This window comes from Octopus bimaculoides, chromosome 18, assembly GCF_001194135.2.
Source record: "Octopus bimaculoides isolate UCB-OBI-ISO-001 chromosome 18, ASM119413v2, whole genome shotgun sequence".
In the NCBI taxonomy this organism is placed as follows: Eukaryota; Metazoa; Mollusca; class Cephalopoda; order Octopoda; family Octopodidae; genus Octopus; species Octopus bimaculoides.
In genome coordinates, this window is record NC_068998.1 from 35180577 (window position 1) to 35205204 (window position 24628).

Consider the following 24628-nt stretch of genomic DNA (forward strand, 5'->3'; position numbering starts at 1 on the left):
GTATGCAATTATAACATGCGTTTTCTCCAATCCTTAAATTCTTATATATATATATATATATATATATATATATATAGAGAGAGAGAGAGAGAGAGAGAGAGGGGAGGGGGGATTCATATAATCTTATATCCATATGTGAATGAATACATATTCATACACGGCTGACAGAAGAACACAAGTTTCATTCATTTGCTTACCACTGTTTCTGCTATAAGGAGCTGTGCACCTATAGTTGAGTGCCAGTGCAAAATTTTATAGCTTCCCCAGAGCCCCAATAATTATACTCTGTACTAATCTGGTGGTTCACATGCTGTGAAGTATAAGTATATTGAGTTCTAACTACTGGTCATTTGTACCACTATGGCTAAGCAGAATCAAGAAACATATACTCACGTATGTACATACATACATGCACACACATACATACATACATACATACATACATACATACATACGTATGTACGTACGTACGTACGTACATACATGCATATATGAGGTGCATTCAAAACTATCCAACTTTATTCTTTCCTGCCAAAACTAATTGTGCATGGGCAAAATTCTTTGGGTGAGAGGTAATGCCACCCTTCCTGCACATGTGTTAAAATTTTCACACCAGTAGGCTGTGTCAGTTCCCTGCTGTGACATCTAGAGTAATCATAGTTTTAAAATATGGACAGTCTAAATCTGCAACCTGTTTACAGTTTCAGATGGAAAGCTGTGTGATCTAAGGGAGAGTTAGCTGTTGTTTCTAGCACATCCCCTGACCACCTGGTAGTTTCCTAGTTTCTTTGTCGCTATCATGTGTATTGATGTTCTTTGATATTTTTCTTCCAATATACACATTTTATGGAATGATAATGTGGTGGTCCTTTGTTGGGATTTAAGCAACAACAAAAACTTTGTCATGTAAATCTTTAACCAACATTTTGCACATAGTCATAGAAGTCAATTTAGCTTGTATCTGACCTCATTTCAGGTATGCAGTATTAACAAGCCGCAAAGATAACGAAACATTAATGTCTATTGTTACTGTAACTGGACTTGATGCAAGTTATCTTGCTTGTTTATGACTTCTAGGCATTTTAACACCAGGTGAATTCATAAGAATATATACTTACAATCGCAGCCTGCCCATGAACTGACAAAACACATACCTTGTGTGTGTGTGTGTGTGTGTTTATATATATATATATATGTGTGTATGTGTGTGTATGTATGTGTGTATATATACATACATATAACACATCTATACATACACATATGATGAATTCTTCTGTCGAAGACAATGTGTGAGTGTTCAGCTTGCCAGTGATCAAATGTTTGTGCTGCAGACATTGTTTGAACCAGTGTACTGTATAGCATGTGTCAGGTGTCAGAGTAATCGCAGAGCAACGTAAGATGTAGTGTTTTACTCAAGAACACAACATACCACTTGGTCTAGAAATTGAAACCATGGTATCATGAGTACAGCATCCTAACCAGTAGGCCAAGCACCCTCATACATATCTACATACTTATACACACACATACACATACACACACACACACACACACACACACACACATGCATCTATACACACAGAGAAACACACATACACATATATATGATCATCTGCTTCATTTAATGTCTATTTTCCATGCTGGTATGATTTAGATGGTTTGACTGGAGGTGGTAAGCCAGAGAACTGCTCCAGGCTCCAATCTGTTTTGGTTTAGTTTCTATGGCTTGATGTCTTTCCTAACGCCAACCATTCCACAGAATGTACTGGGTGCCTTTTACATGTCACCAGTATCAGTGTTTTTGGCATGTTACCAGCACAGGCCTTTCAATGTGTCACCAGCACAGGTGCCATTCATGCATTCTCAGCACCGATCACAACTACATTTCCACTTAGCTTGACATGTCTTCTCAAGCATATCAATTCGCCAGAAGTCCCGGTCACTTGTCATTGCTACTGTAGAGCTTGACAAGGATGCCCTGCAAACCCTGGTGGAACAAAATCCCTTCGTAACTGTTGGGTAACTAGCAGAGAAGCTTGGATCTCATCATTCAACCATTCATCGACACCTGTGTGCCATCAAAAAGGACAACAAATTGGGTCAATGGTTTCCTCACAAACTTTCCAAGTCTAATTGTGTGCAGAGAGCGAATGTGTACTCTTCTTTACTGTCACGTCTCATCAATGAACCTTTTGGGGACCGATAGTGACTGGTGTCAAGAAATGGGTTCTTTATAAAAATGCCAAGTGCTGAAGACGGTGAGTCGGGAAGACAGCAGGTTTACCCATTTACAGCTGAGAGGTCTGGAGCAATGTAAAATAAAGTGTTTTGCTGAAGAAAACAATGCACCAACAGTCTGGGAATTGAAACTACAATCTTGCAATCATGAATGCAACATCCTAACCTCGTTACACACACACACACACACACACTTATAAATCATATTTTCATATATAGCTTATCCCCATATATCCATTTATGCCTAGATAGATAGATAGATAGATAGATAGATAGATAGATATAATTGTACACATACATATGTACTTACATATGGACGGACATACAGGCAAACAGACATAGATATCTACATGTGCGCATACAATCATGCAGACGTAGACATGCATACATATCTAAAACTCGCAAATGTAAATATAAACCTATTATTATTAAACTTCTTTAAGTATTTTATTTTCACCTGATATTATTACTCCTTCATCAATGAACTTCAACCAACACACTACCTTCCTTTATTATTGTTGATTTTCACTCCACCAACCTATCCCAGCCATTTACTCTTCTGAATGTCTTTTTTTCCTTTGTATTTTTTTGCAATTTATTTTATTCTCTCTCTCTCTCTCTCTCTCTCTCTCTCTCTCTCTCTCTCCCTCTCTCTCTGCCTTCCAAGAACTGTCAATAGTGATTACTATAGGATTAAGGTTAAGAGTAACAGCACTAATAACATTAACAACAGCAGCAATAAGGATTTCTTTTATTTGCTATAAGAGTGAGAAAAAAAAGAAGGCATCTGGGTGGGGTTTACATGCAATCAGTTATGGAAAGAAAACAGGTGGTGCGAACAGAACTATGAAAAAAGTATGGAATGTGTCAGTAAGGGTAAGCAACATTGGGCCAGCCAAAGTCCCTTGGGTTCATGATTACCATCACTGCCCAGAATGTAAGAGAACTTTGGCAGTTGTGTTCTGGGCCTACAAACACAAGCTAAGGAGTGTACTGAGTACCTTTCAATAAATTTCTTGAAGAGGCACTCCTTCATTTCCACCCTTACTTTCTTCTCTAAGATGTTAAAAGAATTGGCCTAGTTAAGAGAATCACACATTTTTAAATGTTTATAATTTGGTTTTGGTTTTAGTCAGAAACACTGTTTTATTTTTGCTGCTCATCAATATTTTGCTATGTGTTTTGTCTTTTTTATTTTGAATATATATTTTTCTTTGCCTTGGTTTTTTTTTTTTACTTTGTTTCCTCATTGTTATACACACATGTCAAAGAATTGCACCTCTACTATTGTATTGCCTAATATAATCAGCTTCTGTCTGTGTCATTTAACAATGAGTTAGTATAGAAATAATATAAAAAGTTGTTGTTGCTCCTTTTGCTGATGTAGCATAAGGTTTAAAGAAGGGCCCAGGTGTAGGAATTTATACAATATAGTAATGTGAAAAATCCTCAGTTGGTGCTACATGCTTTTCAGTCATACCGGTTATTGGGGGAAATGAAAACACAACTCCAGAGTATCATAACAGTAAAAAAGATTTGCAAAGGTTTGGCAGAATACTTTCAAAAGAAACAAAATGGTTTGCAAAGACATAAATAATGGTTGTAGTGCTAATTCCTAGCTTAATGTAAATGATTTCTACTGTTTGACCATTGTCAAGATTCATTGTCAAGGTTCATTCAATTTAGCTGAATAATACCTTTCACTTACAGTGTCTTTGATAAATTCTTGTATAGAATTAAAACTCTGTATTTACCTTTGATGATTTCAGCTGCAGTAGGATGAAAGTCAAGGGTATTATATTCAAGGGCTTAATTAACCAGTGTTATTTGTAGAAATGTTCTGCAATATTGTCCAAGATTGAAGGACAATCAATTGTGTACCACTATGTAAATATTAGTTTTGTCATTACAAAACTATGTTTATGTTTTAATAAAGAGCCTTGGCTTGTGGTGTCAGTAAATCCTGAATAATTGCTAAATAACAATGAAATAGGTTGGTTCAGTCTTCTTCCTATATTGCCTAATTTCATATCAAAGCTATTTACATGTATTTTGATACTCTGTCATCTACACATCACTCATCTTTTCATTGCTCACCCCTCTGCTCATCTCCCCTTCACTTACTTTCTTCTCACTCACCCTCTCTTTTATTTAATGTATTTTGTTTACTCCCAGTGAAACTAAAGCAAACAGTGCCTTATACACTCTACCATTACTCTTTCTGTATTGCCTCCCCCCTCAGCCCTTGGCTGTTGACACCCATCACTCACTCTTATTATTATCTGCTTCCAACTCTGTTACTTCTATCATATTCTACTCTCTTTCTCTCTCTCTCTCATTCATTCATTCATTCATTCATTATTTCAGTCACTTTTTCTACCATCATGCTTTTGTACCTTGACCCACTCATCGTAATTCTTCTGTCATCGCTTTCTCTTTTATTTACTTCAGAAATCTTATCTTTCAGTGAATAAATACATCATAGAATACTGAGGACTCACTAATCTAATGGGATACAAGGTAACCTAATAGTGCTGGTGCCACAATGAAATGCACTCAGTAAACTTTACAAAGTTGTTCATGAGAAAGTGGAGTCGATAGTAGTTGCCTTGTTGAAAATGTGACAGCCTCTCTAGTGCTGGTGATTGATTAAATGTACCCAGCACCTTCTGTAAAGTGGTTGGTGGAAGGACATCCAGCCATAGAAATCAAATCAAAAAGAAAATGTAATAATGGTAAACCAACCTATCTTAGACGGTAGTAACTCCCGATAAGAACTGACTTGGACTATGGTGACCCAGCCACCTTATGCAAGCTTGGAAAAAGACATAGAATGATAAAGAAGATTATGTATATAAATCCACAAATTTATTTATTCATGATTTTTGGTATCCACCAAAAGCTATAGTCTTGTAAGGAAACAGATGTACAGACGAAGATTCAGTATTCTCTCTCCATCTTTACCCAGCCACCATCTTTTCCCCTTTCTTTCCCTTGATGTTGCTGAGTCACTTTGGTTGTGGTCTTTCCATTATTCTTTTACAAAGAGTCTCTCCATGTAGGACCATATTCGCAATAGGTAGGATGTTATGGATGTCACATGATGTTGCATGACCAATGCAGTTCATTTCTCACCTACTTTACTAATGAAGAACAATCTAATGACATAATGTTTCAGAAAGGTGGAAGTAGGTTAACAAAGGGATGAAGACGAATGATATAAAAGATCTTTATCTATTCTACTGAGTTACTGTGGCAGGCGCAGCTTATTGTTCTGTGGATTCTATGTGTGCAGTTGAATACTGTGTGTATTTCTCTCTACCATTTTAGAATAGGTACACCATGTCCTTACATGTTGTATGAAAGGACTAAAAGTTTGAAACCTGTTCCTGCATAGAAAAAATCAAATGTAATATGATGATGGTGGTGATAACAACAATGATGGCAGGGGTAGTATTCAATGAATTCTGCTGCCATCCCAATGATATCTGAAAGAAGAATCCTTGACTGGGTTTGTTTGTACAAACGTCATGTATGCTTTATGCAGGTGGCCTTTGATGAATTTCACTTTTACCAATTGGTACTCTTACGTTTGGAATGTAGATATATGATGAGTTTTGTGTTTAATGAAGAGAACTGCTGTTATTGAGTATTCACGATCATCATTATCATCATCATCTTCACCACCACCAGTACCATCACAATCATTACATCCACCACCACTATCATTTCTATTTCTAGGAGGAGGAATGACCCTGCAGAGGGTCTATTAGTGACTCCTACATGATTATGATGACGATGATGACAGCAGTGGTGGCATTGGTGATGGTAGCAGTATCTTTTGCTAACCACCACTATGACAGCGAGCACTTTGTTGATGACTACCAAATCTATAACAAAAACTTCTCTGACAGGGATGACTTCTTTGATGACTATGAAGACAGTTTTTTTATTTTTTATTCATTTTTCATTTAACACATTTTCATGATTTTTCTGTTTTCTCTTTTCATTTTAGGTTCAAATCCGTTTTCAAAATCAATCAGTGTTTACGTCCCATTTCTATGAAAAAACACTCAGAAAAGAAGATGATTCATCAAAACTTGTGCCACCTTACAATTCCTTTGCACCCAGTGGCATTGCTGAGGTAAATAGGTTTCTTCTTCTCCTTCTTTACTATGTCAACATCTGATATACATTACTATATGTGTTTTATTATGCATCACTAACCTAATTCTCATGTTCCAACATACCCAACCGCTTAATAGTTAGGTGCCACAGTGTTTATCATGTTTGTTTGCTTCATTTATTTTCTGCCTTTCCACTAGGTGCTGCAATGTTTATTATGGCTGTTTGTTTCATTAATTCTTTGACATTCCATTATGGTATCTCAAAGACTAATGAAGCTTGTAAGTCCACATTATTTTTATCAATGATTACTAAGCAAAATAAAATATTATTTCTTATATGGTTTTATAAAATTTAGCTTCTTTTTTTTTCTAAAAAAACAAAAATGTAATTTGGTTGTATGCTAAGTGAGCTATAGATCATATAAAAGACAAAATCATTGAGAAGGAAATTGAATTGCAATACAAATATGCCTATATGTAAAAAAAAACAGAGTCAGTTGCACACACAAACAAAAAAATGTTATAGAAATAGATTCAGACAAGCAATTATATAACATCAGAGTTTATTTCACATAGTGATGCCCATAATAGAAAAGCAAAAGTAGATTCAGATTATCATCATCATCATCATCAACATCATAGTTAGGTAACCCTGTTGAAACAAGCTTCACAACTCCTCCTTGGTTCCTGGAGCTATTGACTCTGCACTATCACACTTGTATTTCATTCCCAAATTTCTGATGTTGACATCTGTATAAGACAGCTTGCAACATTTCTCCACAACTCGGCTGAGCTTATCTTTTTCTCTGAAGCACTTTCCAGGAAATTGTACTCTACATTACCTCACTGCTTGTGAAATTCAAATACCGGCCACTTATATTGTTTCACCAGTTGCTGTGGCCATGCTGGGGGCATTACTATAATATGGATAGAAACTTCCTTTTATTAACTTTTCATATTGGGGAAGATATTACTTTTGGCTTATGCCACAGAATTGCAGACCAGTAAACAGTGACACTCCCCACCTGTTTTGATTTTAATATTATGAATTTAGGATAGACTGGTAAAATTGGTTGAGTGTTGACCAAACTTTCTAGTGCTGTTTAGTTGTATACTTCTATGTTCTGTGTTTGTATCCCACCAACATCTGAGTTATTTTCCATCACTAAGTACCAGTCAAGTCCTAAAGTTAAGAATCAACATTATTCCTTTAGATGAGTGTTGTTAATGAGAAAATCAGTAGAGTAATAAACAAAATACCATTCAATATTTAGTTACACCTAAGGGGCCACTTAGCTTCAATTCTCCATAGCCACTTGCTGGTCACTTTTTTAAAAGGCTGCAAGCTGACAGAATCATTAGTACACTAGGCAAGATGCTCAGTGGCAATTTGTCCATCTTTACATTCTGAGTTCAAATTCCACTGAAGTCAACTTTACCTTTCATCCTTTTGTGGTCATTAGAATAAGTACTGGTTGAACACAGGGGGTGATGTAATTGTTTGACCCCACCCACCCACCACCAGCACCACCACATTGAAACTACAGGATTTGGGCCAAAATTTGAAACCAATATTTAGTTACACCACTTCATGCTCTCCTTCCAAATTTCACTGGCCAAGATCAATTTTGTCTTGCATCTTGGCTTTTAGAAAAGATACCCTGTATCTTTGTGTGATGTATGAGGTGACTAAAAGGGTGGCATCAGGAAGGCTTTTCAGCTGTAAAAACATTGTCCTGAAAAATGGACCTAAAGATGATAGTAAAATGATGATACATCTCAGTTACACATAAATGAGTACCAATAAAATGTAGGGCCAATATAATCAACTGTGTGTGGTCTTGTACCAAAATTATAAATCAGTATTTTAATTTCGAGCTGTGTTGATAATGTTGGCCCAATCAGTTATTTGGAAAATTCATCAGGAAGCTTCTAGTTTTGTTCCATTACATTTTGAGTTCAAATCCTGCTAGGAATCAGCTTTGCCTTTCATCCCACATGAATTTATGTCATGTGCTCACAACGTGCTATGGTTGATCCAATCAATTACAGCCCTCTTGTAATATTATTGATTTCTCATATTAGCTCTGAACCGATATGAGGAATTTTAGTATGGTTAGATTAGGCAGTTAATATCTCTCATTTATTTTTATTTTAGTTATTTATTTTGTATTGCATTTGGTGAACAATAGCATTATTAGTTACAGGTTTCCAGCAAACCAATCACCGGTTCAATGCATTTCTGATAATTAGAGTGACAAGGGATTGTCTAACTCAGCAGAACAACTACCACACAGAACATTTCTATTTGAAAGTACCAGTTTTCTGATTTTTATGCTAGTGTTTACTTTCTTCACCAACATATACCGAGAAAGATTTGCAAAAGCATAACAGATATGCACATCTACAAAGATATATATCAACACACACACACACACACACACACACACACACACACACACACACACAGAGTCTGGCCAGAGCAAATGTTCTTACATGGCTGCATGGTAGTATATAAGAAATCTCCAAGCCCATCTAACATTACTATAAATGGCCTCACTGTTTCTCTGATATTGATGGTGATCCAATGTTCCTGATTATATCTCAGCTGTTTTCTAACAGATGAATCATACATATAGCTATATATAAATGACATACATAAGATGTCATTTCACATGGATATATATAAATGTATATATATATACATATACATGTATATTGTTGGGGTTGTAGGTCAAAGCAGTTATGTGAGATGCAAAGGAGGAATATACAAATAGACTAGTAACTACGACAACAAATAGATAAATATCTGAATAAACAAGTGAATGGGTAAAATATATGATATATTAAAACATTTGGCAGTTTGAAATCTTAATGATAATATAATTTCAACTGGCTATTCCTGTACAATTTTTGAGTTCGAATTTATCAGTGACTGAACTAGCTGACTTGAGTGAGCTTCTTCAATGTGCAGATTTGTTGCATCCAAAACCTCTCTTTATGTATTTCTTTTCTATGTTTCCCTTTGAATACTATTCTAGGTGATGTGGATGAGGGATAGTGTTCTATTCTTCTGATATGTAACTGTCATTTTGCTTTATCAAATGCTGATGTGAGCACATTGGTATGTTAATTTGTAAATTACTACTACAGCTGGTTGCAGATAGTTTGGTCTGGTTAATTAGCTGCATGATTAAAACCATACCCTCTTCTGAGCCAAAAGAACATGGGCATTCTCTTGTAGTTTCAGTCCTGCTAAGCATTGCTGGGTGCAGTAATACTGTCAGAAGGTGCTGAAACTGAAATCACCTGTCTGACTGTGTAATGTGTCAGGCTGGAGATCCCAACTGCAAGAGAATATCTGACAGTGCAAGCTGTATGAAATATATATATATATATATATATATATATATATATATATTGTATAGCTACTGTCAAAGTAAAAGTCTGGGAAGAAATTAATTAATGTTAGTAATAATATTACATAGATAAATCCAAAGGTAAAAGTTTTTTTTGCTATTTTATTTTGTTACAAAATAAAATGCCTCTTATTAACTAGAAGTCACTCTTTAGTTATGCTTTAGTATCATACATGTCTGTGTGAGTCTGTAAAATTTTTGGTGCCTAAACTTCTGAACTATTTTTCTATAAAATTTCATACAGAGAGTAATTTATACTAAATTTTTATTTATTTATGTAACTTGTTATAATTTTAAAATTTATTTAGCTATTTCTGCCATTTATCAAATATTCATATCAAAGCAAATTTTTCTCCCCCTTGCACATGTATTTTAAAAAATCATTTTTAATTCTTTTGAATCTTATTTTTTTCCACTCTAACTGCATTTTTTTTCTATCAGACATGAATGAATTTTTCTAGATATTTATTGGAAATACATCTTATATAAATAGACAGTCATAAATGTGCAGTACAGTATTTAAAATAGCGTGAAATTAAATGACATTGAATACAAAAAAAACTAGTCTGTTGACCATGTTCAAATAAAAAATGCTCTGTGATCAAATGGACTGGTATTGTTTGATATGAAGTTGAATGTAAAAGTATTTTTGTGATGTAGTTGTTAGTTAAAAATAATATTGTAATGACGCTATTATGTTTTGTTTTGCTATTTTCCTTGTTTCCGTTCTTTTGTTTTTACTCTAAGAAGGGTGGTCTCAGCCTATGGCCCTAGTAAGGTCACTCAAACTGAGGAGGTACAATTTAGGTAATTTTCTGTAAGGAACAGATGGACAAAATGGGAGTTCCAGAAGATAGCGGTTCTGAGTTTGTAGAAATTTTAGTCTGCTATTTAGGTGAGTGAGCGATGGTAAGGTAATGAGGAGCAGGTACATTGACTGGAAGTGGGTTACAAGGGTTTTCAGTTTGCAACACTGAGCAGGACCCATTGTATTAGCAGTTTTTTTTTGTTTTTATTTTTCTCTTTGCTGCTTTTGCAGATTCCAATGACACTCTATCACCATCCACTTCCATTTTTATGAATTTGAATTGGAAACTTGAGTCATAGTGAAATTTTCATTAGCTGATTAGGTGACCATGCTTGCCCAGGCCCCCCCCCCACTATGGACGCATTGCAGTTATTCTCTTGATAGAGCTTGGTGATCCTGACCATTAATCTTTTAGGATTTCTCCACTCAGCATCAATGTACAAAACACTGTTGGCTCAGTTGAGCTCTTCACAATATGCCATGACTTTGTGTATCCCTGGCAAAGTGACTGAATGGGTGCTTTGCCTTGCTAAAGGGAAGCCTGTAACTATACATGACGTGGTCATCACTCCATGAGGTAATTTCAAAGTACCAACATACCATAATATAAGCAATATTAGGGATTCAACTCATCAATTGACTAAAGACTGTAATATATTGCTGAATGAAATTTTTTAAATTCAGCTGTCACTGTGTCTGATTAGTTCTTAATTAATATAAATCTATTAACATATTTACTTTTAGCTATATAGTGTGAAATTATTTCAATTTCAAATCTCTTCCTTCATTATAACTTCCTGCAGAGAATCTCATGGAATCTTTATATTTGCACACCTGAAAAAGTTGTAATATTCTTGGCAATTCAATGATAATCAATTGATGAGAAGATAAGCTGACTATTTGTTCTTCGTTATCGCACACAGCAAGTGATTACTGTTGAACATGAAGCAATGATGTGACAAATTTTAAGTGCAGTCCCAATTAGTTTTCAGGTGTTCTAATAATCAGAATAAATCTCACATTTAACCTTTACTAATACCCTACACTAATTAAACAACTGCACATTTTATAATTACACATCAGCCTTTAGCTATAGAGGTTTATTCAATAATTGATAGTTCAATATTTCTAGATAATATGTGTGAATTAGTACAATTCATGTTAATGACATTCTCTGCAGGAAACTTCCTGTTCTATCAGTTCAGTTATTTGTGAGGTGAACCATGGTGCCTTAAATTTGTACATGTATTTTTAAAATACTATGTTTAATTATTTTGGAATTTATTTTCCCCAGTGTAACCACTTTCTTTTCTGACATGAACAAATAACTCCATATTTTATAGAAAATATAGCAGAAAAATAAATAGACATATTTGGATAGCCCATAAATTATCCAAAATTTTAAGTTGACATGCATTGAAATATAAATAAATGTAGTAGTAGTAGTAGTAGTAGTAGTAGTAGTAGTAGTAGTAGTGGCAGCAGCAGCAGCAGCAAATTCTTTCATGTTTTGTGTGTATGCGTGTTCTGAGCAAAACATAACCAAGTATTCTGAGAATAGTATTGCACTTAAGCATGATTCATCTGTTGCTGAAAACTCTAAATACACACACACGCACACACACACACATCACTTGTGAATATGGCCTTCCTAGCTAGGACTCTGTTTTCACTGATTGTGTTAGGTGCCCATGTAATTGTGAGCAAATATAGATTCCCTTTCAACCTCAACTTAGCAAAACATTGAAGATGCTTCTGTAGGAGGGAAAGAAAGATTTGCCACCATTTGACTATATTCATTTACTGCTGAGCTATGGGAAATGACATGTCTTGCCTTACTCAAGGAAACAACATGAGCATGTACACCCTTCTGATGTGATCATCTCTTCCAAAATCAGCAAGAAGGGGAATCTCTATGGAGAACCGTTTCAAAACCTGCAACTCCTCTATCCCAGTTATGAATTTACATTCATACCAATAATCATTTTGTGCAAGCAACTTATAAGTTAGGGATATCTCATCACATGGCTCAGATGTTATGCAAATATCAATCATTTGCCTTTGCTTATTTCACACTATATTAATTAACTTAATTATCAACAAAATGCTATTAATCAGTTTTTGTTCTTTTCTGATTCTAGGGTCCTTTAATCTATGTCAACTATGGCAGAATTGAAGACTTTCAGTACCTCCATAAAAATCATTCCGTAAACTTCACTGGCTCAGTAGTCATTGCACGCTATGGAAAGATTTTTAGAGGTGATAAGGTAAGTTTCGGATTTATGAAGACAGAACATGTCACCTTTCATTATTCATTTCTAATTCATCTGTCTAATTCAGCACATACATGTTTGAGGAAGACCAATAATTTTTCTTATCTCTTATCTAGAACTCCACTTTCTCTTTTGGAAGAAATAATATCTTATAATATATGGATCACATCATAACTATATCTAATTAAATATTAAGAGTTACATTTATGTAGTTGTCATAAAAACTGTAGAATTTTATATTAATGATCTTTATTTTAATGCAACAATACATTTGTGTTTATTTTGGAAGTATTAAGTTTAAAGCTAGCTTTTTGGAAGTATTAAGTTTAAAGCTAGCTGTAAGTATTTGACTGGTTACACCTATGTCATAAGTTTGTTTCTCCCCAACTGCTTAGGAAGGTACCATTTTTTTTCAATAACTGCAATAAGATTTTATTTTTGTTTCTATTTAATTTGTTCTCTTGTAGAAAAAGGAGAAAATCTGTACTCTTTTAAGCTAAATAATATGATACGCTGCCCATGTATTGTATATTCATATAGAATTTCCTCTCTGTGTGGATAGTAGTAAGGGTTGATCTATCAAGGTTAAGAGACATGAAAAAACATTGCTATTGCTCAATGAGACTGATAGATTTGGAAGTTTATTAACCCTTCAATAAATTCTCTTCTGTTTATTTCATATGAGATTGAGTTCTTCAAGGTTGTAATTGTAATGAAAGATAGCTACTATTTCTGTACTTCTTGAAAATTCTTTACCCACCTGTCTGCAAAGAAGATGAATTACATCAAACAAAAATTTCAACTGAAAGACTGAAGTTTAGGCTAAAAGAATTCTCAATTTTTGGAAATGAAATACACTCATAATGTAAATGTGCTATTAGACTCAAAAATCAACTGTAGAGAGGTACAGGTGGTAGAGCAAGGAATCAAATAGACAGTAGGATTTAGTTATGTCACCTTATGTTTTGTGTTCTAACACCATTCAGCTTAACTTTGACTGGCCAATAAATTGATAGCCAAACTAAAATTACAAAGAATTATGGAAAGTAAGTCTTCAGTCATCGGTCAAAAATAACTAAATAAAATAACTACAGGTTCAGTGACAACCTAAGCTGCTTTCTTCTCTTTGAAGAGTTCAGTATATTTATCAAGTTTGCCTGTTTATTCAGTCATCAGTTAAAAAAACAAAATGCTCTTTCTCAGACAAAGAAATATATTTTAAGCATTGAATTTCTTTTCTCTTTCGGCATACAAACTGATCCAAACTCACAAAATTTATTCGATAATTTTTGTCGAAACAGATCATCATCATTTTCATTGGACTTCATTTTTTTTTTATCCATTCAGTCAAAATGTCATGTTTTCTCTTTTCTTTTTTACCGTCTCAAGTGGTCTCTTCATGGTTGCTCAACTCATATAGTTTATTGACCTCATGTCTGCTATTCCTATTGGAAAACATTATTTTCTCTTTTAATACCTTGTAGAATAGTAAATGTCACTTAATATAAGTATTTCTTAAGCTGTATGGAACTTCTAAGTCTTTGTGCTTACCTCTGCTTTCTGTGATATGAGAGAAATTTCTCCAACTCTAGATAGAATGCCAATTTATCTATCACTTCTTCACCTACCGTAAATAGATTAAATTTTCTTAATGAGCCTATTTAAAACAAAATCTATTGTACTTCATAAAATGCTACATAGTTACTGCTGCTTTTGTAGTTCTAGATCATCCTCAACAGTCAGATATAAGGCATATTTATGTAGCTGGTTACATGACTAGGTGCAGTCCATAAATCTGGTATTTCAGGTATCCTATGTTTCCATCTAGTGGAGAATGATCTGTAGCCCTCTGTGTGACAATTCAGATAATTAGTCATATTCATAAGAACTATGTACACTATTTATGATAATTATATAAATCATAATAGGAAACTCAGATTTTTGGTTGTATCATTATTCATTAATGTTATCCAAGCAGGATGCAATAAAATTTGTACATCAACTGGTAGTCACCTTAGTTGTCTTGACCATAACCAAGCAAAACTATGACAGTAGCATAACAAGAGTACTATGGACTAGCTGGGTAGTGAGCAGGGTGTTATATTTATTAGAAATAGCTTTCGAGAATTTTATTAAAAACAGAATAATTAGATAATCCATAGAATTTAAGAAGATATTCAAAGCAGACTAAAAATATATAGAAATATAAGATACAAATGCACATAACTGTGAAAATCAATACCAGAAGCCTATGGTAATAAATGTTAGTATAACTTATTGCTTTTTCTTTTCTACTGTCCTGTTTATTTTTGTATGCTAGTAAGTTTTTGTGGTGGCCACATTGGCAGTGGACTTGGTTAGAGCATTACACTTGTTATTTGGTGGCTGTGTATAGTTATACAAGTAATTGAGTACAGAGAAACAAATAAGCTATGCGGACATTCATAGGCAAAAATCAAAGTTCAAGTAATTTCTATATTTCTATGTTTATGTGGCTGTTGAACATTATTATTTTTTTTTGTCTGTGACAAAGCTTTTCAGCCCCTGCAGTGATTTAACCCCATTTTTTGTCAGGCTTTATCTTTTTCTTTCACTTGTTTCAGTCATTTGACTGCAGCCATGCTTGGGTACTGCTTTAAAGGGGTTTTTAGTCGAACAAATTGAACTCAGGACTTTTTTTTAAAGCCTACTACTTATTCTGTCGGTCTCTTTAGCTAAACTGCTAAGTTACAAAGATGTAAGCACACCAACACCAGTTGTCAAGCAGTGGTGGGAGACACACACACATACACACATATATGAGTGAGTGGACAAATGAAAGAAAAGGGCACCAACACATTTAGGAGTTACATGTATTATTTAAAACAGTTTGATTCAATTCCTGAAGGAGTCAGGCTCTCATTAGGGGCCTGCGAATCTTGAAGTAGCATGGAACCATATCAAACTGACATACATATATATATATATATATATATATATATATATATATATATATATTTATATATATGTATATATAGCATCATCATCATCATCATCATCATTTAACCTCTGTTGTCCATGCTGGTATGGGTTTGAAGGTTTGACCAGGGCTGGCAAGCTGGAAGGCTGCACGAGACTCCAGTCTGATTTGGTATGGTTTCTATGGCTGGATGCCTTTCCTAATGCCAACCACTCTGAGAGTGCAATGGGTGCCTTTACATGCCACTGACACGGGTACCATTTGTGTGACCCCCAGTATCTGCCACAGCTACAGTTTTACTTGGCTTGATGAGTCTTCTTTGCAAGCATGGTATAATGCCAAACATCTCGGTCATTTCTCATTGCCTCCATGAGGCCCAACACTCAAAAGGTGCTTTTCATGTGTCACCAACATCGACCACCTTGCCTCCGTGTGGCTCAACACTCAAACGATGCTTTTCACATGCCACCAGCACAGGTGCCAGTTATGTGACATCAGCATCAGCCACAGTTATGATTTCACTTGGCTTGACAGGTCTTCTCAAGCACAGCATATCGCCAAAGTTCTCATTCACTAATACACACACACACACACACACACACAGGGCCACTCACAGGGCTTTGGTCAACCCAAGCCTATAACAAAAGACACTTGCCTGAGGTGCCATGCAATGAGACTAAACCTGGAACTATGTGATTGGGAAGCAAGCTTCTTACCATGCAGCCACACTTATGCATTAGGAAGGAATCATAATTACATGTGTTTGCCTTTTTCACTTATCTTTTGGTGATCTGAACCAATTAAAAACTTCAAAGATGTGTCTCCAGTATGGAAGAGAACAAAGGGAGGTGGATCTTTATACTAGATAATCCAAATATTGCTTTAAAAGATCAGAACTATGTTTAACACAATGAATTTCTCTTTACTTTTTGACCAACAGTTGTTAGTGTTGGCAGCTAACCTGGTTGAAAGATGGACTGCAAATGTCAAGATTATATTGCTACTGTAAACCATCTCAGTCATTCTACTGTAGCTTTTGGTTTAAACTTGCCATAAATCATACTTATCAAGGAATTGATATGCATTTGTGCATCTGCGATATGTGTATACATGCATGTGCTCATGTATATGAGTGTGTAATCTATACAGATTCAGCTACTCGTATTAAGTGAAACTTATTCATTGTACTCTGACAAGCTATATGAGAAAGTAATGTGAAATATAAAGGCTATCAATAAAACAGGAGGGTGTATAGAGTAGGAGAAAATGTTAGTATACATTCAGCTTGGTTAATGATTTATTGGGTACTGAGAGAGAGAGAGAGAGAGAGAGAGAGAGAGATGGTTAAGTGGATTGAAGGAATATGAGGAAGCCAGTGATAGGGGCAGGAGAAGTTACACTGTACTGACTTAAAACCAAGCTATCTCTGTCAGTTGAGTATTCATTCGTACACAGTTGGAATGGATTGATCTTGGCTGCTTCTGTGTGTCCTATGTTTAATGTCTCAGAATGTAGAATCTCAGCAGATGTGTTCCATTTGATTAGGCATTTGATAATCTCTGTTCCAGAGAGTCGTTATCAATCTGAATGACCCTTGTGTGTATATTGTATATTGCAACACACTGTGTAGCACACATAGGTGCCTTACTGTTCTTGTGGTGTGTTTAAGGCAAATGACTATATAGAAAACATATTTGTTAATAATATGTTGTCCTAAGAGCAGTGAGCCGGCAGAACTCTTACTGTGTCAGGCAAAATGCTTAGCGGCATTTCATCCATCTTTATATTTTGAGTTCAAATTCTGCTGAGGTTGACTGTGCCTTTCAGCCTTTTGAGGTCAATGAAATAAGTACCAGTTGAGCACTGGGGTTAATGTAATCAACTTACCCCCTCCCCCAAACTTGTGCCAAAATTTGAAACCAGCAGTACACTGCCCTGCTGTATACAGTGGTGAACAACACCTACTTGTATCATGTATACAGAGTGAAAGATGGCGAGCTAGCAGAATCATTAGCATGTCAGGCAAAACGTTTAGTAGCATTGCATCCATCATTACATTCTGAGTTCAGATGTTGCCGAAGTGGACTTTGCCTTTCATCCTTTGAGCGTCAATATAATAAGTACCAGTTGCGCACTGGGGTTGATGTAATCAACTATCCCCTCCTCCAAATGTCAGACCTTGTGCCTATTTTAGAAAGGACTAGCTATATAGAGTCACAGTCACTTTGGTGGTTCACTAGTGGACTCATCCAATGCTATTTATGAATTTTGGAATGTTACTATGTAGTTGCTCTCCTAAAAGAAATAGCAGCTAGATTTTCCTCAAATCACCTGTTATCATCTTAAAAGAGGAAAGAGACATTAGATAATTCAGTCCCTCAATAAAATACTTTTTTTAATAAGTTGAGTTAGGCATGTCTGGAATGTCTATGACAATAGATCTGACCAATAAGAGTTAACCTGGAGCTAGGCAGTAACCTCTGTAGAGTTATACTGACTGAGCCAGTGAGAACTTAGTAACTTGTCCAAGGACACAATGGCGGAACAGCAAACCCTTGAAATGGAAGGCTATAACTGACACCTGCTGCTGCTGGTAGATTCAGTGGTAGTAGTGGTGGTGGTTGTAGTAGGAGCAGGAGGAGGTGGAGTAGGAGAAAAACCCATTTTAATCCTCCATATTGCATGCAGCAGACAATAATACCAAGTGAAGGAAGAGCTGGCACAATAGTTGCAATTTTTTTTTTTTTTAATTTTTTTTTTTTTAAATTTTTTTTTTTATCAAAGTTTAGATCAGAAATAGGGAGGTTGTGGGTGGTGTGCAGGAGATGAAACATGCTACACTTGATGGACTTTATTAATAACTTTCTGAAAGACATGAAACATCTAACACACAAAGCCTTTTTACTTAACATTTCCTCACTCACTCTTCTATTTCCTCTTGATATATTCAATGTACAATGCTGTTCTTTTATGAAGTGACTTACTGTGTGATTTTAGATTTTATCTAGAAAAAAACATAATAAAAAAGCATGTACTGACCATCTGGCCATTATTTCATTGTCAGGTATCTACAGTTATCTTACAATCATCAGTGAAATGAAGCATTATTGAATTTTTTTTCTGTATTTTAGATGGGTGGGTTAGAGTTGTATAAATTTAGATATATTGATTTCTAACTGGAAGGTACAATCAATAAACTTGTGTTGTTGTTTTTGTTATTTAACCCCAGATTAACTCTGATCATACAGACATTTGATTGCAATTGAGCATAAGCATGCTGTTGTTGAAAAGCTCACATCCCTAACCAAGCAGTTTCAAGTTTTATTCTACAGTGTGGGACCATATGTATGTGTCATATACATACATATGGTTAACCTGGGACACATTCATATGTATGTGTCTCAGGTTAACCTAGGTCTTGTGAATGGAAAATTTGGTAGAGAGCAACTGTGAAGGAGCACCTGCCATAAAATACATACATACATACATACACACATACACTTATATATTACGTCATATGTAAACAAACATAAGTTTGTTTTTGAAGCGCTGAAATGTATTGTAGTACAAGTAGAAAAATATATTTTTTCAACGCACAAGTACTGATAGAACATCATATATAGGATAAAATCTTTACAGAGGATTTTATTGTATATATATGCTAGGAAAGCAGCCAGTAGAGATATGTTTGTTCAGTACAATTCAGCCCTTCCACTCGGTGCCAAAATAGGATACACCAGAAATGAACTTGCACGCATCCAGAGTAAGTGCAGCAGGACAGAAGATAAGGTGACCCGCACCACACACTTCCTAGAAATATTGAAAACCAACGGGTACCCTATATCCATTGTAAATCGGCTTAAGTACCCAAGACGACAAACACACCGAACACACAGAGAACCTGGCAACACATTAAAATACTTCCTTAGAATACCCCCATTTTAGTGAGAAAATAACTACAGCCATCTGAAGAGCTGGATTAGACATACAAGTAGCCCATTCTGGCCCCTCTCTGAGAAGACACTTAGCAAAGAAACAAGCAAGGGACAGCAATCAATGCACACAAGCTAACTGACCCATCCCTGACACAGATTTATGCCCACGGGTAACTATTGTGTATAGAATACAATGTAATAAATGCAACAAGTTCTATGTGGGTAGCACTACAAGACCGTTGCACATTCGCATCAAAGTGCATCTAAACACAAGAGCCTCCTCCCGCAGAAAACATCTAGACAGATGCTGGAACACCAACAAAAGCATAACAGTCACAATTGAGGCCAGTGAAAGAAATTTGGGTAATCTAAGAATTAAGGAAGCTATCCTCGTAGACAGACTAGGGCCCCAAATTAACAACAGGCTGGAGGATGACAATCAATATATTATTTAGCTACATCTGGATGAGTGCGGGTTCATTTTTGATAACATGTTCATGTATTATATAAAAAAAAGGAAAGAAGTAAAAAGAAACTGCACATATAATACATAACTTAGAAGCAGTGCTGCAGATGTGCCAACACACATGAGCTTGAGACATGGCTGCCCTAACACGCTTCTCATGTGGAATTCTGGAAGGAGATTAATGAGACTACTGCAGAGAAACTTCTAGAAAAACAATTTCAGTAACCATTGGCAAACCAATTATAGCAGTGACTTGATCAATTCCTAATGATATCTGAAGAAGGAATTTTTATATTCCGAAATATTATTCTATCAGACTATGGATAATTAAATTATAACAATTATTATAGTCCACTCTGCATTGTTGTGCCATTCAAGACATGTTATATTTTACCTATATATACTGTTCTATCAGTACTTATGCATTGAAAAAATATCTTTCTACTTGTACTATATATATATATATATATATGTGTGTGTGTGTGTGTGTGTGTGTGTGTGTGTTTGTGTGTGTGTGTGTGTGTGTGTGTGTGCATATGTATGTATTGACCAGACTATCAGATGTTATATGCTGCTGGTCACAATACACTTCTAATTCTTTCTTGATTGTGGCCCTCCTTATCCATCTTGGAATAATTCAGTTAACTAAAATGTCTTCCCATCATTATGGAGGCCTTCCAACTCTTTTTTTTCCATCTCTCAACAACTGCACAGGTCCACCTGTTGTCTGTGAACCTTGCAACATGTCCAACCCAGTAAAACTTCTGCTTTTGATATCCTGCAATCATGTCATTCATTCCACTCTGTTCTCGACTTACCTCATTTTAGATATGCTCTTACAACAATGCTCCTAGAATGGCTTTTTTCATGGCCCTTTGTGTCATAGCCTATTGATGTTCTTTATTCTGCCTTATGCTACATTTTCAGACCACATGTATTTTATTTGCATGCAATTAATTTTAAGGCTGACTGCTGAACTATGGGTGTCTAGCTCTGTCAGCATGGTCTACAGCCGAACTGTGGTTTCAGCAATGAGTATAGAACAAATGAAAGAATACAAGTTGCTTCTGCGTCACTGTCATTAACTACAAAACGGCCTTTGGTAATAATGTCATCAATGCAGGGCTGAAAACTCTGGAAATGTAAAGAGCTGGAAGGCAATTCATCAAGCTACTCAGCGATGTGAACTCTGGATGCACCACTAACCCTAACCCTAACCCTGCTACCATTACCAGTAAGTGTTGTTACCAGGAATGGTGTCAAACAAGGAGATACCACCTCTCCAAATTTCTTACTCTCTGAGTGGTTGGCATTAGGAAGGGCATCCAGCTGTAGAAACTCTGCCAAATCAGACTGGAGCCTGGTGTTGCCATCCGGTTTCACCAGTCCTCAGTCAAATCGTCCAACCCATGCTAGCATGGAAAGCGGACGTTAAACGATGATGATGATGATGATGATGATGTCAGGAAACAGTCATCAGAGACATTGACTGGACAGGGGCTGTGAACATCAATGATGAGCTACTAACACACTCTGATGACATCATGCTCACTGCTGAAAAAGAAAACACGCACACATTTGTGTTTGTGTATATATATGTAGATAGGTAAATGTGTATGTGTGCATGTATTTATACACACACACACATACATATATAAGAGACTCTCTTCAAGCGTTTCTTATATTCCATAGTATTTACCCTTAATAATGAATTCACAATTCAAAATAAAAGCAGAAAGAAGAAAAAAACTGTTACTGGCATTAGATATTTATATAAGCACCAAATGGAGACAATGCAACAGATAAACTCATTAATAGGATTTGAACCATATACCTATTGCTTGCCTTGAAATCATGTCACCAATGAAGTTACAGACCTCCTACCAGTCTATTTTCTCAAATTAGATACATTTTTTTCTTCTGCTGTTTCCACTAAACATTTTGCTTTCAGCAAGTTCACTCATCAATCACTAAGTGATAACAGGATAGCTTACACTGATAATAATAGATAAAAGAAATCACTGTTTATGTATATTATATTATGACTGTATGCTTGTAATGAGAAATAAGATCTGGAATCAAATTTTAAATTTAATTAATGCTGGCATGGCTGCATGGTAAGAAGTTTGCTTCCCAGCCACATGGCCTTGGGTTCAATTCCACTGCATGGTACTTTGGGAAAATGTCTCCTCATAAAGCTCTTGGTTGATTAAAATCTTGTGAGTGAATTTGACAAATGGAAGCTGAAAGAAGTGTGTTGTGTATAAATATATATTTATATAAACCACTACCAGGACTAGAGAAGAAATTTCAGGCATAAAAGCAAGGTCTAGAGTCAAAGGGCCTTAGAGTTAATCTATTAAAATCAAAGTCTTAGTAAGTAGGAGAGCAGACAAATCGCAAATCTCTTCTGGTAGATGGCCTTGCTCGATCTGCAGGAAAGGCATAGGTATTAACTCCATAAGATGTGCTCTGTGTAAGTTATGGACACATAAGAGGTGCAGCAATATCAGAGGAAGGTTAACAGGGAAAATAGTTTTTGTGTGTGGAAGGTGCACAGGTACAATTAACACCAAAAATGTACAGAAAATAGACTCCATCAAATGCCAGGAGGGTAAACTAGAAGTAGCTGGTAGCTTCCATTACCTAGGTGACCAAATCAGTAGTGGAGGTGCATGCTCTTGGAGCATAGCTGCTAGAATAAGAATAGGCTGGGCAAAATTCAGAGCGCTACTACCTTTGTTGATAACAAAGGGCCTCTCCCTTTGAGTGAAAGGCAGATTGTATGATGCCTGTGTGCAAACAGCTATGCTACACGACAGTGAAATATGGGCTGTGACTGCTGAAGACATGTGTAGGCTTGAAAGAACGGAAGCTTCACTGGATGTGCAATGTCAGTGTGCATGCACAACCAAATGTAAACACCTTGAGAGAAAAGTTGGACATAAGAGGCATCAGATGTGGTGCGCATGAGAGATGACTGTGCTGGTATGGTCATGTAATGTGTATGGACATGGATAGCTGTGTGAAGAAGTACCGATCTCTGAAGATGGAGGAAGCCTGTGGAAGAGGTAGACCCAGGAAGACATGGGATGAGGTGGTGAAGCATAATCTTCAAATGTTGAGCCTCATAGAGGCAATGACAAGTGACTGAGACCTTTGGTGATATGCTGTGCTTGAGAAGACCCATCAAGCCAAATGAAATCACAGTCATGGCCGGTGTCAGTGTTGCATAATTGGCACTCATGCCAGTGGCACATTAAGGGCTCCCTTTGAACACTGAGCAATATGCTGTTCTTGAGAAGACCCATCAAGCCAAGTGAAATTATAGTCATGGCCGATGACAGTGTCAGGTAACTGGCACCTGTGCCATTGGCACATGAAAAGCACCCTTCAGACTTAGGGCATTACAGAGGCATTGACTGAGACCTTTGACAATATACTGTACTTGAGAAGACCTGTGAGGCCAAGTGAGATCACAGTCATGGCCGATGTTGGTGTTTGATAAGTGGCACCTGTGCCAGCAGCACATAAAAAACTCCCACTACACTCTTGGAGTGGTTGGCATTGGGATGGACATCCATCTGTAGAAATCTTTGCTAAATCAGATTGGAACTTGGTGCTGCTCTTCAGCTTACCAGTTTTCAGTCAAACCATCCAGTCCATGCTAGCACGGAAGACCAATGTTAAATGATGATGATGATGATATATACATAAATATAAATATATATATATATATATATATATATATATATATATACACACACACACACACACACACACATATATATATATGTACATAATGTATTGTTCTGTGATAGAAAATTCAACAAAAAAAGTACTCCATCTGGTGAGAGATGAATATTATTTATTTGAAGGATACAATACATGTAGTTAAGCGCTACTAATAGTTTCATATGTTGAGAAATATCTCAAACATATTCTGCAGGCATAAACCACACATCATAACAAACTAAAGAAATTGAATAATAGAAGAACTGCAAAAAAAAAAGACTGAGAAGGCAGCTTATATAAAAAATGCAGACAGCAAACAACAGAAAGCAAAAGCACAAAAACTAAAAAGTAAAAAGGTTAAAAAGCTATCCTCCTTAGATCTTAAATAATAAGGCTGGAAAGCTATCAAGTCAGTCAGGAATAGGTGGAATTTTCCAATTCTTCAAAATATGTTTATACATAGGCATGCAACCACTGAAAATTTCTGACCTAGAATTCAATAGAACGTTAGGAATCTTAGATCTGAACAGGATCTGCACCCTTTCAACTAAACAAATCCTACACTTATTCAGTCCATTTACATAAGGTATGGATTTTCCAGTTACTTTCCATTTAATCACATGTGGTGTTTCATTATCTTTCAATGACCATACGTAGCTAGACAACTT

The 24628-nt window shown here is 35.9% G+C and overlaps 1 protein-coding gene across 1 annotated transcript in view; it reads left to right on the forward strand.

Moving 5' to 3' along the window:
* LOC106867954 (N-acetylated-alpha-linked acidic dipeptidase 2) overlaps positions 1-24628 on the forward strand; it is a 336237-nt gene that overhangs the window by 205985 nt on the left and 105624 nt on the right. The window contains exons 7-8 of the mRNA XM_052974261.1: positions 6254-6382; positions 12734-12859. Coding sequence (XP_052830221.1) covers positions 6254-6382; positions 12734-12859 — 255 coding nt within the window. The remainder of the gene's footprint in view (positions 1-6253; positions 6383-12733; positions 12860-24628) is intronic.